Below are 15,087 nucleotides of genomic sequence, written 5' to 3' on the forward strand. Positions count from 1 at the left end.
TGGATGTATTAAGGATGTAATTTAACAGAAATCTGTCAAAAGGCACTCAGAAATGTAGCTTGCATTCTAGCCAAGCTGTTCAACAGAGGTGAACTAAACAAAATTAAAACAGACAAGAAATTAGTTTTGGTTGTGGAAAAACTATGCAAATGCATCTCTGATGCTCTAAAATCTTTTCCATAGGACTCAGAGCATCCAGAATCAGCAATTCCCACAAATGCATCCACAGAAGCAACTGCTAGCGTAGAAGGAGCTTGCTCCAGTTTTAGGACTGCATTTGCCCTTTATTAGCATGGCCTTTTTTTGTTTAAACATTTTATATATTTATATATATATATATATATATATACACACAGTAAGAACATAAAACCTTGTTTTAAATCTACAGCACTGCTCTTGACAGATCTTTCTAACACGATGGTGCAGTCTCCTTCTGAAAACTGTCTTAAGGATTATCTTAAAAGGCAACAGAGAGGGATGTTTCTAGTTAATGCAAGGTGCTTTATTCCCCAATAAACACTGTGCAGAACCAAAGATATGGAATTCAGATTCAGAAACACCTCTCAAAGATACACTCACTGACTCCCAAAGGGTTCTGTCTCAGCAGGGTCAACAATGAGATGCAGGTATAAAAGAAAAAGCTTAAGCTCGACTTTTCGCATTTCTTTTCACAGCAGGCAATTATTTCAGCTGTTTGGTGTAAGTCTAGGCATACGTTATGTATGCCGATGTGACTGCATTTTTTCTTTGAATTTTCCATTCTACTTATTTTCTTGCAAAATTCCAGATAGAATAGACTAGACTAGAATATTTCAGTTGCTCTGCTCACACACAAACATGTTTATCCACTTTTCTAACACAGTTAGACTCGTAAGAAGTGTGAGGGGGAGTCTCCCTGCTGATATTCCTTGCACCTCGACAATTAAAAAATTCCCCCACAACAACAAACAGAACATCATTTCCCTCTGATCAACTCATATTTACAATGAGTGAATTAAGCCATGACCATGGACCTGAGTCTGCTACGTAACACTCGCTTCCCTACTAGACAAGGAGGAAATAAAGACAGTGGAGAGTTACACCAGGCTGAGAAAGTCGCTCTCTTACACACTTCAGGCAATGAAGTCCAGAAGATAAAGAGTCAGAAAAGGTTGACAAAAAGAAGCAAAAAACTTTCTAATCTTTATAATAGTAATTGTTTTAAACAAAATTAAAAGTACACTTGTATAGACAAGTGCCACTAAAACCAAGACTGCTAATTTATTGTTGAACCAGTATCAATAATGACCTACCATTTCTCCAAGGATTCCTCTCTGAAAGCATTTAAACTCCCATTGGGCGGTAATGTGGACTGAGACAAACAGAAAGAAATCCTAAGCACAGCTAGTTTCATCTTTAGTCAACTGCTGCTTATTTATCTAGGCCATAGAATAAACTACAACTAAACTTTCCATTTCATTTTGTTGCTCAATTCATTCAAGAGATACCAGAACAATCTCACAATTACTCACTTCAGTTTGATCATTTTAAAATATTTTTTGGTGCCAGATGTGAAGACTTGCTCTGTTTCAGTTCCCACCGACTTCAATGGAGTCAAGGAGGTATCTTAAAGCCTTTTATTTGGCCATAAATCTAACACAGTACCTATTTTAAATATTGGCAAGAACTATCTTTTCCTCCAAAATAAGATGATAATCAACACCACATTTTAAGTCTCACTTAAACTTCATGACAAACTAAACTTCCTGTAACAATAACACAAGAAATTGAAACACGAATGAGTGGTTTGGGTTTTGGGCTGGGGTGTTTTTTTCAATGTGGGAGAGAGGGAGAAAGAATTTCTGGTGAAATGCACGTGCTGTTAGCATGTTATGTTTGTGTAAAAGCCAGAAGCCACCAATCTTCCCAGCCACTACTAGCTGCTGGTAGTGTCTGAGCATGACTCAATCATTCTGAACTATTATTTTTCAATTGTTGCATAAACTTAATAAATGAAAAACACATTCAATCAATTCATTATGGGTTTACAATGTTGGGGGGGGGGGGTAATTTCATCTGTATTTTCTCCCTGCAGAACTGCTTTGGAAGTCCCCCTCAAGTTTTGTCAGTTCCTCTCCATTAAGCTGCTCACCTTTTGAGGGCATGGGTGACTACCACATACTGTCAGCTCTGTTCCTTCTCATCTAGAATTTTAAGGTTAATGATTTCTTTCTAGATTACAAAACACTGTTTGGTGGAGTCCCAACGAGACAGTTGCACTGCCTGGTTCCTACCTGCTTAACTCCACCTCTTCATTTGTGGCAAACAATGGAAACCCCTGAGTATCTCTCCTTAACCCTTCTTTGGTTTTCAAACACTCCTATAGCTACGTCTTTCATCAAAACAGCCTTGAGTATAATTCTGTGTATAATTCTTACATTCTTTTTCTTTGCCTCTTAATTTCTGTTCCTTAATAGTTATTTCTTACTCCTTGCATTTTCTTTCTTGCAACAAGTGGGTTTCATTGACAGAAGTCGCCTTCAGTCTTTGACTGCTTTCTGCATTCCTCCACCCAAATCTGCCTCAAAATGCCACGCTGCAGATGTCCAACCTGTCCTTGAACTTCTACTTTCACCTCTCTGAAGTCTAAAAATATGCCTAAGAATACCTGCATCTAAAACAAGCTATGCTGACCATCTGCATGAACGGCCTTGCTTCTGTCCTGTCTTCCCAAGTAACATATAACACCTTATTTATTCTGACTCTAAATCCCAGCTCCTTAAAACTCAGTTTGCCTAAACACAAAGTAATTTGTACATCAGCCCAGAGATGATTACATACTATTCAGCTTCACAAACCTTTATTGGATCCTCTTACAATGCAGAACAGACTTCCAATCTTAAGATCATTACTTATGTTCCCCCCATGCCAACTTTATAACAAGATTTGCATGTTGGTGAAACGAGCTTTCCTCTCTGCTTCCTCCTTCATTTGAAACTGGCTCTTTTTCCTGTGGTGCTAACAGACCACAACCTCAAGTTCTATACTTCTCTTCCTGAGAGCCAGCTTCAGCTCGTGTCTTTCTGTTTACTTTTTGCAATTCTTTGCAAATTATGCAATTGCATAAACACACCGGAAAATAAATCTGCCTTATTCACAGTAATTTGGATCTAGAATCCCAAAAGTATTAACTAATTTATAAAATAAATCACTGCAGCTCTTTCAGAGTCACATATTGCTTTCTCTTTCAACTACATCCAAACGCAGGAGAATGCATAAAGCTTAACCTACCACACAGTCACCAGTAGGTGGTAAAAACACATCATACCCATAATTCACATTACAGAATTACTTCTGAAAAAATAACTGTGCTTCCCAAGTAAGTGTACTAGCAGTCACAACGTGCATCTCTGCAGAGCTTAACAAGCCTGACTAGGGCAACTGGGTATTAATTTTCAGATAATTTCATATGCAAAACATTCCTTACTCTATTTTTTTTTTGAAACCTAGTAAATGTCCTTGACTAACTTCTGTAACTAGAGACTGATAATATCATCAGATAAAATGGTAGTAATCTAATGCCTCAATATTTTTTCACAAGTTACTTGCACTTATTTGTAACATTTCCTGACAACAGATATTGTCAAAATGCATGCTTAAGCTCCCATCTAAGACATATAGTTCCATTAAGCAAGTGGCTCCTAATTTTTCATGCAGAACTACTACGTTTGCCTGGGTAAATCAGTTACTCAGTTTGCACATATGATTCTGGTAACAGCACATTAATATGACGAACTGCAACCAGCATGGGCTGTTCATTGCAGTGAATTCTTTGCTTGGCTACGACTGTTGCCAAATGCGTTCCTAAACTGCACAGACAAATCCAGACCCTGGTTCATGAATGCCTTGCTATTCAGAACAGCACTTAAAAGCATGCATAACTTAAGCATAGGTAACACTGAAATCAACAGGATTTAATGAAGTCAGTGAAAGTTAATCCAATGCTTATGCACCTAAATACTCTTTTCAAAAATCAGTGAAACTTTGATCTAACACAACGCAAAAATTAGCAAAGCAAGAAATATTTCATGATTTGTCAATCTTTTCATGTTTGCATTTCAAGTGGCTCACAATAACTGCTCAAAGAATGGTGCTCTATCATCTCAAACGCCTGTTTGCTACCTGAATCCTTCTCTGTGGACTGAATTCTGGCAGGCAGAAGCAGGCTAGCATGAACGTTCCCATGTGTGGAGGCAGAAAACAACCAGGGACGTACCAATGTTTTGTTATTAGAATATAACACCCATCGGCTTTAGCAAACTTCTGTACCACAGTAAAAAGCTGACTTTCAGGGACAGATGGAGAGCTGATCGCTTTGCTCCCCTTTCTAGAGACTGGTACTCCCACCACAGGGATAAACAAACACGACACATCAACTCCTAAGCAGCAGTGGACTACAGCCCTGGGTACCAGTGTAAGTAGTGTTGATTTCACTGTGCTCTGACATGCCAGGTAGAGTAGTGGCTCTAAAGTTTCCCTGTTGTGGGAATGACAGCCTGTAGTGGAGGTGCAAAGCAGGCAACGGGGGGCAATAAGTGCTTCGGCCATCCCAAACTAACCTCTGACTGCACATGACTGAATACTGCGAAAGCAAATTACACCTCCTAAGTCTGACAGCTTGTAAATATGGTGCTGGGATATAAACAATTTACAGGAAAGAAAAAATACTGCCTGGGGTTTGAGGGTAAAACAAAGGAAAAAGGAAAAGAGTGAAAAGGGGAAAGTGCAACAGTTTAGAAAATAAGCATTTCAGAGAACAGGTGACTAGGATAAAACAGCCCTGTTAATTTCCTTCCCCTCTCATCTTCCCCAGATCAAATACTTAAAAAAAAGAAAAAAAAATAAAAGAAAAGAACATCTACATCTTTTTGTCACGTATTACAGTTTTCATGTAAAATTATGACTTAGAGGCCATAACTCCATGTCATAACCTTGCCAAAATTATTTCAAGAAATATGTTCAGCTAACCTTTGGGCTGGCACCTTAGGCTGGCTATTCTCTGCCTTAAGACGTAGAAAGCTGCAAAACAAATATTCAAAAAAAGAAATTCCAGCTTTTTTTTTTTTTTGTCTGTAAGGAGGATGGACTTGGCTGGGGTTTTTATCAACTTGTTACATTCCTGGAGACTTACACACATTCAACATTCAGAGCTCTTCTGAAATAAAAAAAAATTCTGGTACACATTTAAAAATGGAAATACCTTACATCAGTACTTCATTATGAGATTTAACAAACATTCTGATACATAAAAGTAAGTAAATATAATGACGTGATGCTATTCTTATTCAATCAACTGAGGAGCTACACTTTGTCATGTTTCATATGGTACATAGTTGTAAAAATTCTCATGTTTCATGGTTTAGGTTTAATGTTTCCATCAACAGAACATAAATGCTTTCCTTAAAGAGACAGTATCCTTTCATCTAAATATAGAATATATTTTTAATGTTGCATCTCCACAGAGAAAACAAAGGGTTAGCACCTGGATGCTAATTTGAGAGTAATTAAAATAATACTCATTTTTAAGTGTCTGAACATCTGCAACCAATAAACATGCTGGTACATAAATTTACTGGCCATTTTTATAATGTTTAAATTTTTAATGTCATCTAAATCAAAACTAATGCTTAGAGACCTTTTTAGCTCTTACTACCATATGAAACTAGATATGCTACAAAAATTAAATAAGATGGAAACAGATTTATGGTTTGGGCTTATTTTAAATCAATTTATTTGCCAATAAAATTAATGTTAGCAGTATAGCTTGTTAGGCTACACAGCCTTATTGTAAAAGACTGGGACTTAAAATACAAAGAGCTGTTGTTGCTTAAGTAGTATGTGACCAACACTTAAGGGTTTGCTATGATTGCAACTTACATTGGTTTAAATTAGTTTTAACCAGAAAATCCTTCGGCATGCGTTACAGTGGAGGGAAACTCCCCAGGTTGTTGCTGGGCTTTGAGAGAAGCTCCAAATACAAATATACTACAGTTGGAAATGGTCAAACCATGTTACTGTTGAGATTTCCTTGGGAAAAACTGGACTGCAAAACTATTATTCTACACGTGAAGTACAGGAGAGATGCAGTGGGGAAATGGAAAAGGATACTGTATCTTTAACATAGTAAAGTCATAACTGCTTTAAAAGCATGAAGCTTCTAAACAAAAAAACCAAACAAACAAACCAACCACAAAACCTGAATAAAAATAGCAAAACCTCATTTTGTCTTGCATAGCAGTATTAAAGCAGTATTGCAATTCTGTATAAAATGTCTTTTCTTTGAAAAGTACCAGGGATGCACAAAAAATATTGGTCCTTTTTATACGAAGCAGACATGCTGCATATCAATATTAATGAAACATTGCCAACACAATGCATTCATATAAACTGTATTCTTGGAACCACAAATTCAGTATCAAAACTCTTACTGAATTTAAGGAGGTTTCTGCTAGTGGGTCTGTCTCCTGGAAGCCAGTATTTTCATGTCTCATTACTTACAAAATCATGGTTTTATTTTTGTGCATCTTGGACTATACAGAATTGCCATTTCGACCAAAAGCATTGTTATGTGCAAGAAACAGAAGTCCTAAGCAGTTCATGGCCTCTTCTCCCATTGATGTATGAGATCATTTATATGGGTAAACTCCCATCAACATTATCATTGGTTATACAAATCTCCTTCTAGGCATCAATGAGACCACAGCCACCTCTCTTCCACCCCCTCCCACCACCTTGCAACTCTGTAAATAGATTGCACAGTGCAGGCACACAGACTTTAAGCTCATTAGGACAGGAGCAGCAGCATAGACACTGTAAATTTCTTCACAACTGTTGTAAGAAGGCAGCAGCATGCACAGTTCTCAGCAAAGCATTTGGTTATGCCTGCATCTGCTACATCAGCTTGTACAAGCTCCCCTCTCTCTCTTGCAGGTTCTCTTAAGAACCTCCTGAAAGAGTACGCTTTCTGCTAGGTTTGCCTATATCTAAATGCTAACCTGGCATCCTTCAACTAACATTTTTTAATGATGCAATGCTAAGGGGAGGTGTAAACTGATGGCTCGACTCATACTTTTACTCATGGGCTAATTTTACTGTATACCTTGATTGCTCTGTCCCTAGGCTTTTAAGGTTTTAGTGTAAGCTGGTGGGAAACTACTTTGCTGACCTATTCCGGCTTTGCTCCCTAGATAGAACACTCAAACCTCAGCACATGGAGATGGAGTTACAACAGATGGATGCTCTGAAAGAGCACACTCATCTTCACAACCCCTTCTCAAGACAGACTTTATAGACTCTGTTATCATTTAAGGAGAATTCGTCACTGAAATGAGCAAAGTAATCAAATAATATCACTGCTTGTAAAATCCATGTTCAGTGGGATCTTACTCCTGCAAAGCATCAGAAGACAGTTGGTTAAACTTTCTGTCCACCAGACAAAATCTCCGAGTACTCTCTGCTGACTGACAATCACGCAGACTCCTGTGAACAGAGGATCTGACAGTAGGTCTGCATCTGTTTACAGAAGCTGCAGACTCAACCTTCTATTTTGTACATATGTGAACACAGCAAAAGGAACCATTTTTGCCATCACCTCTAGCAAAGGAGTTGTCCAAACTGTAACCCAGAATAAGAATGCAAGCAGTTTTATATTGCTTTTCATAAAAAAAAACAAATAAAAATTAAAAAATCTTACTTAACCTTTTAAATCTATGTTGAAGTAGTATCGACAGTTCTTGGCTGCTAAACTGCAGCTAAAATTTTGAAGCAAAAGGCAGCCTACATCTTTAGTGTACCTTGACTACATATAACTAGCATACAAATCAATTACAAACAGACATGCAGCCAAGGACACAGCAAGTGTATTTTGCTCATGAAAGACACACACATATGGAAACCATTTTTATAGCTTTTGAAAGAACTACAGAAATACTTGTAAGGCAGCTGAAAGCAAGGCAGGGAGACCATTAGTTCTAAGAATAACTTTCAGGAAACCAAAATGGATTAGTGGTGAAAACGTCCACAAAGAACTATTTTTCAGATAACCCCTAGCATGGCCTGTTGGAAACTGAAGGGAAGAACTTCCACTTTCATACTGAAGAATAAAAAGCATCACACTAGTTCTCACAGGAGTCTCTGCATGAAGTAAGTGCATCTCTTATCCCATATTTTAGTTTTCTGATAGGCTAACCAGGTTCCAGAGCTCAGTATGTGAGTTTATATTCACTGTTGATTCCTGCACACCAGATTACCAGCAAGGGTCAGTCAGCAGCGATTCCAAGGACCTTCCTCCTTCTCGGCCTACCTCTGGCCAAGGCCCAGATTATCCTTTCCTTGAGATACGCTCGGGAAGACAGCCATCCCTGCAGAATACTGTCACAGACATCTTATTAGGGGGATGACATGACAGGCTTCAGCAGGTCTCCTACACTACAGTAGCTAGAACACAGGAATGGACAAGACTGTTTTCTATACCGCAGTTAACTTTTCTCACCCAGCTCAAAGAGCTGAGCTCCAGCCCTACCACTGCTGGAAATTCTCTTCCTGAGATAACTCAAACCATGAAAATTAATGTTGGATAAAACATTCGAAAGAAAAAAAAGTTGAATCAACTTCCTGAGGCAATTTTTTTTTTTTTTGCTGGCAAACAGAAAAGTGTGTTTGTGCAAGATGTGTGCAATAATGCCCTGACTTGGTTCTCCCTGTGTGCTTTAAAACCCATTGAATGGATTCTGGGTTAGGACAACACACTCAGTACCACAGATGCAGTTGCCTTATAATGCAAAGGAAGTTATGAATTAAAAACCTACTGCTGATAACTGCTCTCACCAAAAACGCTCTGTCTCAAGAAGTCAAAACCCCTTACTCTGAAAGAAGAAATCCAGAAGAAACTCCTCCTACCCTCACTTATGCTCTGAGTTATAGTTTTGCTGTGTGCACAACAAGAACACACAAAAATACAAGACAACAGCCCTAATTTTGCAGATATCTCATCAGGTCCTTTATCAGCATACCATTTTTCACAGAAGTAGGCTTTTGTGTGATTACTCCCACTTACAGCTATTACTCCCACTACTGCTTATTAAGGTGCAAGTAAATCCCACAGGCTGGGTGACAACATGGGATTTGTGGACTAATTTCAACTGGGATATTTAACACCTAACTCTAAAGCACTGATGCTATGAGTCCATCAGTATAAAGGATCAGCTCTACTGATGTTGAGGTTACTTCACACGAACTAAGAGCACATTTCCGCTGCTTCCAAATTAGCCCTTCTACACACCAGGTTTAACCAATAAACCTCGTTTATATACCAGATTAAAACCTCAGAAAAGCTACTTAGTTATGTTAGCGATGGAATAGATCCACAGCTCTAAATCTAAAGTAGGCCACTAAATAAGTGTGGATGGATTTTCAATTTACAAGGAACCAAGAAATGCCTGTGAATTTGAGTTGTGTTTGTTCAGCCCCTTTGAAAATCTCAAAATGATCTAGTTACCTAAACATGGATCTCACTTTGACAACAAAAAAAATCCAACCTGTTTCAAAGTTCTTTATTATTTCAGTTGGAGAGACACCTCCTAAGTGCATCTGCTGGAACTGGGAAGGGCACTTGGGAAGGCAATTTCATGTCACTGAAGAGAGACTATTTCTACTAGCTGAGATGTTACAGCTGATACTGACAGGCTTTGGAAGCAAGTTTACAAACAGATCAGACCTACATGCGCTTCCTTACATGTACAAGTCTTGATTGGTGCAATTTATTATCAGGAGACAGAGGATGTTTTAAAGGAAGAGCGTAAATTAAAGGAGGGGCCTGATTTCAACTTCTTCCTACATGTTTATAAGACTGAAAAAGACAGCTGAGTTATGCTGACTTGCATTACTAAGCAGCAGTAAGCACGATTATGCTTTACATGTGCTCCTTTGCCAGCCAAAGGGACATAAAAGGAATTACTCCACACTTCACAAAAGCAAGTTTAGCTAACACAGTTCAGTTTCCATTTGCAACTCTACGGATGGATTATGGATGGAAGATCAGGAGCACTCAGTTACCATGGCTTAATGTGTTACTGCCTCAGCCATGCCACACTCCTGCCCTGTTAGAGCTGGCATACACAGGCTTAAACAACTGTCACAATTAAACCATTACCTTAAATCACATAGTTGGTTTAAACTAACACACTTTTTTCTCAATAACCATGGGCAGAAGGCATGCCCACACGTGTCTGCTGGACAGCAGAAAACATATCCAGGTATGTTAGTGCTCACTTGCCCATGGCTCACTGCGGTTCAGAGAGCTCTGCAAACTGGGACAATCCTGTCATGTATTGGAGCCTACATTCTTGCCACACTCTGACTCCAGCACAGCTCTCACCTTACATTTGTTGTCAGAAAGGGTAAATTCACAGGTAATTAGTGCTTACATAGTAAGTTATGCAGGAGTAAGCAGGCGAGAGTCCAAAGGTGCTGTAGCACTTGAAGGCATACCAAGGATGGCTCAAACTAGTTTGAGAAAAGCAGTTCAAGCTCACTAATAGAGCTCAGCATTACTGCCTGAATATTTGCAGCTTCTTTTTGGGACTTATTTGTAAATTGGGTGTCACTAAGCCTGACTCTATACTCGTTTTCATTGTGCAAATACAATTTATTCTAGAAATGGCAAAGAAAATGTACATCTAGTAGAGAAAGTCTGACACGTATTTATGCCACTCATTTTAGGGACAGGACTAAAAGATTTGCCTTTCTCCATAGAGAAAGCAGGAGAAATAATTGTCCACTTGGCTTTTTGGAAATTTTTCAGTGATACCTCTTTGTACAGTAAAACACTCAAGTTTTCCTTTGAGGCCAGGAATGCTGCCTTCTGTGCCAAGTTAATCCTTCATACTGAATGCCACGTTCCCAAGGTGGAGAGCTGACTACAAATTTTCTGTTTGGCTGCAAGCACTAGAAAGATTCACTTTCATTTAGCATCATCTCCCACTCTATGATATGGCTGGAATTTTCACAACTGGGGCAGATTTTCTTGCTTTATTTTGCTAAAAGCTGGGCTCCTATTTAAAATCTAGAAAAAGCCGCTAAGTTTTTGATAAGGTCTTCACCCAAATATCTAACACTCTTCTGAATCAGTGATTCAAAAATTATCAGCACCCAGGGGGTGGGAAAAAAATGCATTTAGGCACCTAAGTGATAATTGCATTCTTTTGAAAGTCAGCTCCCAACTACTGGAGATCACCACATAAAACCCATCTCTGCACTTGTTGGAAATGTACATGGAGAACAAATCTGTGAATAACAGACTAAAATGCAGTGGAAGGAGGTGGGAATTCACCTAGCTTTAGCCTTAAAAAAGAGCATTTATTGTATCTGGTAAAGTTGGCACTACAAATGACCTTACTGACAAAATTCAAGGAGTAAAAAATACTTTCTGTGTATTATTACTTTTGTCTCGTTTTCAACTTTTAGTTTTGAATCTTTTGGTAGTATTCACTTTGCGCTATTCCTGTCTCCCAAGATCATAAAAATGCAACCACAAAACAGAGTTGGTAATAGTGAGAAATTGACTTCCACCTAAACATGAGCTGCAATTTATAGTCACAACACAGGAGACAACTTGTCTAAGAATAGGTCCACAGTAAGAGCCTTTTAGTGTTTTGGGTTTGTTTTGTTTTGTTTTGTTCTTGGTTTGTTTTTCAGTTTTGGTTTGTGGGGGTTTTTTTAAACAGTGCAAACTATTGATAGTTGCCAGTTAAGCCTTCATAGTCTCAAACATTTAAATGCTCAACGATTTTCAAATAAAACTGCATTATGAAAGATGGGCATAGACTCTATCATCTCTGGAGTAGCCTCAATCAACCTACTTCACATTCTCCTTCCTTCTCTATAAACATTCATCCCAAGGAAAGGGCTACTTGTTACCAATTTATCAAATGGTTCATGGTACGGCCTGAAAGATATCAACCCGAGAACTCTGCGTCAAAAAACCGTACCAGGGATGTTATGTTCCTGAAGTACTTTACATAGCTTTTTTACCAGTCATCTATAAAGACCTATTAAACATTGTGGGCTTTTAACACACCTGGGAAGCAAGAAGCCAGTCTTGTTGTTTACAGATTTGAACAAAACCTTTGCTGAGAGTCTACAGTTGCATTGCCAATGCCAACTCTATCTTTTGTCTGGTATCTGCCACCTACAGTCACTGCCCTGAAGACTAAGCAACTTACAGTATTTAATACATGTTTTCCTTTAAAAAAGGCTTGGCAGAAAATGATTCAGTTTGCAGACATTTGCATCTAAACAAAAAAAAATGAGGACCAGTATTTATAGGTTCAGTCCTACAAAAACTTAGGGGATATCACTCATGTATGCACTGTTAAACATATGAGCGAGCGCTCCCAGTATCAAAGGCTGTAATTTTAACAAGCTGAGGTCTCCGTGAAATACCTAACAATTTTAACTTCTCCACAGTGCTAGCTGCTACCACAGGATACCTTTTGAAGGTGTAGTTAATGATGAAGACTTATCTACTTGGTTATCCTGCAATTATATCAAAGATTCTAGATAGATGTGAGAATCTCAGAGATTTTTCTCTTCACGTGTGACCCAGTAAAAGGATGTTGTCAGGCAGATTTATTCCCTTAGTTTGAGGCTACTGAAGAGAATGTTTGAACTTAATACTAGCTGGAACATTTCCATTGACTTTCTAAGTGAAATATCAATAATTTGGTTTTCATTCTTGGACACAAACACTCTCGCCCTGCAGTGCTTGTAACATGACACAGTGTAATGTTACGTCAGGCTATTAGACCAGAGCATGAAATGAAGCGGAAACCAAACAGAAATTCCCAAATTCTCATTGCCCTAACTGAAGTTTACCTTACTTGATTGTAATCAATTTTAGTACTGTTAATAACAGACAGAATTTTAACATGACAACATCCTTCTAAGTCAGACTCACACGTGCAAAAGCCTAAGCCCTGCACTGTAAAGAATGTGTGTGAACATGTAAAAGATGTGACTAGGTGTGTACAAGCCTCTTCTACAAGTGACTAGAAGCCCCAGCAGAGATGATACTCACGTTGGCACTGTCCCCAGGACAATCGGGCCCAGCCCCAGCAGCAGTCAATTCGACTTCCAAACCGACACAGTCCCGTGGAGGAGACTAACTGTCTGGGCCACCTGAACAAGACAGTTCAAAAAAGTCTGGTTAAACATTTTGAAAGTAGCTGAAATTATTCTGGATTAAGAAAACCAAAAGGCAAAGACCAGCAAAAACCTCTCCTGCATAGAGATGTATGTCTTTTTTTTTTTTTTCTTTTTTGCAAACAGTAACTGCTCTCAGCTGAGTCTATTACATTTCTATCATTAATACTTTGTTTAGTTCAGAAAATGTAAATTACTACAGGCGAAGAGGGGAAAGGATAATTAGGGTAACTATGTAAAACCTGAAAAACTGATACAGTTCGCAATATGCTCGCTGCTGCCACTCCCAGGCTGGTATTGAATAATTTCAAAAGTCTGACACATAGAATTTATAACGTGGAATAAACCACCATCGTAAAGTTTCAGCACTGGTTTTTTTCAAAGTATATGGCCAAAATTTTCTCACTGAAACATTAAGGGGCGGGTGGGGGGGGGGGGGGGGGGGGGGGGGGGGGTGTCAACCCAAAATCTTCCTGAACTGTTAAATACAACACAAAAGGAGAGCTATAGTCTTCCCTCGCTCCACGGAACAGTCTTTTACAGCAAAGTATTGACGAAAATCGCTAATGTTTTTAATGACAAGCTGAAATCCCCTGAACGCTGCATTTGAACAAACCCCGAAAAGAAACCCTGGGGGAGGGGGTCACGCTGGCCGACTCGCCCGCCCGCAGACGCGCGCCGCGGGGCGCCCCCCGACCCGCCGTGCAGCCGCCCGCTACACCTGACGCGGCCCGGCGCAGCCCACCAGGCACGCGCTCGCCAAGCCTTCGTTTTCACCTCGCTTCATGTCAAAACTTGAGTCGCAAGCTTCACCGGATTCTGTTTCAAGTGCCTCGAGGCGTCAATAAACTGATTTTATTTTTACAGCACGCAAAGGGCTTTGTTTTTAATTCTGGCTGGACGCGACCCTGCCAGAGCAATGAACTTCTTGCACCCAAGCGCGCTGCCGAGCGATGGGCAGCACTCGCTTCGGGCAGGGGGCACGGCGCCGAGCGAGCCCGTCCCGGGGAAGCCCGGGAACGGCACCGGGTCCCGCCGGCCCCGCGCCTCCACCTGCGCCGCCCGCCAGGACGGGGCACCCGGCCCGCCCTGCCCCTCGGCCAGCCGGCTGTGCCTGCGGCCACCTCCTCTCGTCCGGGGGGGGGGGGGGGGCGGGAGCACCCAGACAAACCCCGCCGAGGGCCCCCGCCGCCATTTCGCGCCCCGGCGGTCGGGTGGCACTTCGGAGCCCGCGGGCCGTTACAGGCGCCGAAGCCCCCGACCCGCCCGGGGCAGAGCCCGGGCTTCCTCCGCTCTCCCCGCGGGGGCTCGCTCTGCCCGAGGCAACACCAACTTCCCTGCCCGGCTGGCCCCCGACCACCGTCCCCCCGCGGCAGCCGGCGCCTACCTTCTGTCAAACTCCCCGGCCGCCCCCAGGGAGAGGTAGGACGCCAGGAGCAGCCTCAGGGAGAGCTCCATGGCCGGCGGGGCTCTCCCGCCGCGCGGACTGACCGCCCAGGCGGCCCGGAGTGGGCAGCGGTGGCCGAGGCGCTCCCCACCGCCGCGCTGCACGCTGCAAGGCGGGCTGCGGGGCTGAGGCGGGGGGTCCGGCTGCCGCCGACGCCGGCTGCGCTGCGATAGCTCCGGAGCGGCAGCGAGCCCCCCCCCTCTCTGCCCGCCCGCTTCGCGCCGGGCGGAGGCGGCGCTGCGCGGGGAGCAGCAGCGCCGCCCGCCCCCGGCAGAGGCGCCCGCGGCCGGGCCGCCCGCCTCCCCGCTGAGGGGCACCTGGCGGCCCGCGGCGCGGCCCCCCCGGCAGGGCGCGGCCCCTTGGCGTGTGCCGGCCGTACGGCACACCTGGCGCCGGAGCGA

At 41.7% G+C, this 15,087-nt stretch overlaps 1 protein-coding gene across 6 annotated transcripts in view; it reads right to left on the reverse strand.

Annotated features, from left to right (window-relative positions):
• The window catches only part of NPNT (nephronectin), a 50,328-nt gene extending 35,631 nt beyond the window's left edge, over positions 1–14,697 (reverse strand). For 3 of the 6 annotated variants that reach the window (XM_086464191.1, XM_086464189.1, XM_086464186.1), the window contains exons 1-3: positions 14,627–14,697; positions 13,115–13,215; positions 5,008–5,058 (exon numbers count right to left, since the gene is read on the reverse strand). In XM_086464191.1, coding sequence (XP_086320317.1) covers positions 5,008–5,058; positions 13,115–13,215; positions 14,627–14,697 — 223 coding nt within the window. The remainder of the gene's footprint in view (positions 1–5,007; positions 5,059–13,114; positions 13,216–14,626) is intronic. The other 3 variants (XM_086464190.1, XM_086464188.1, XM_086464187.1) reach the window with 1 other exon arrangement.
• Positions 14,698–15,087: the final 390 nt, after the last annotated feature.

The sequence above is a fragment of the Leptosomus discolor genome, chromosome 4, assembly GCF_034619465.1.
Source record: "Leptosomus discolor isolate bLepDis1 chromosome 4, bLepDis1.hap2, whole genome shotgun sequence".
Lineage (NCBI taxonomy): Eukaryota > Metazoa > Chordata > Aves > Leptosomiformes > Leptosomidae > Leptosomus > Leptosomus discolor.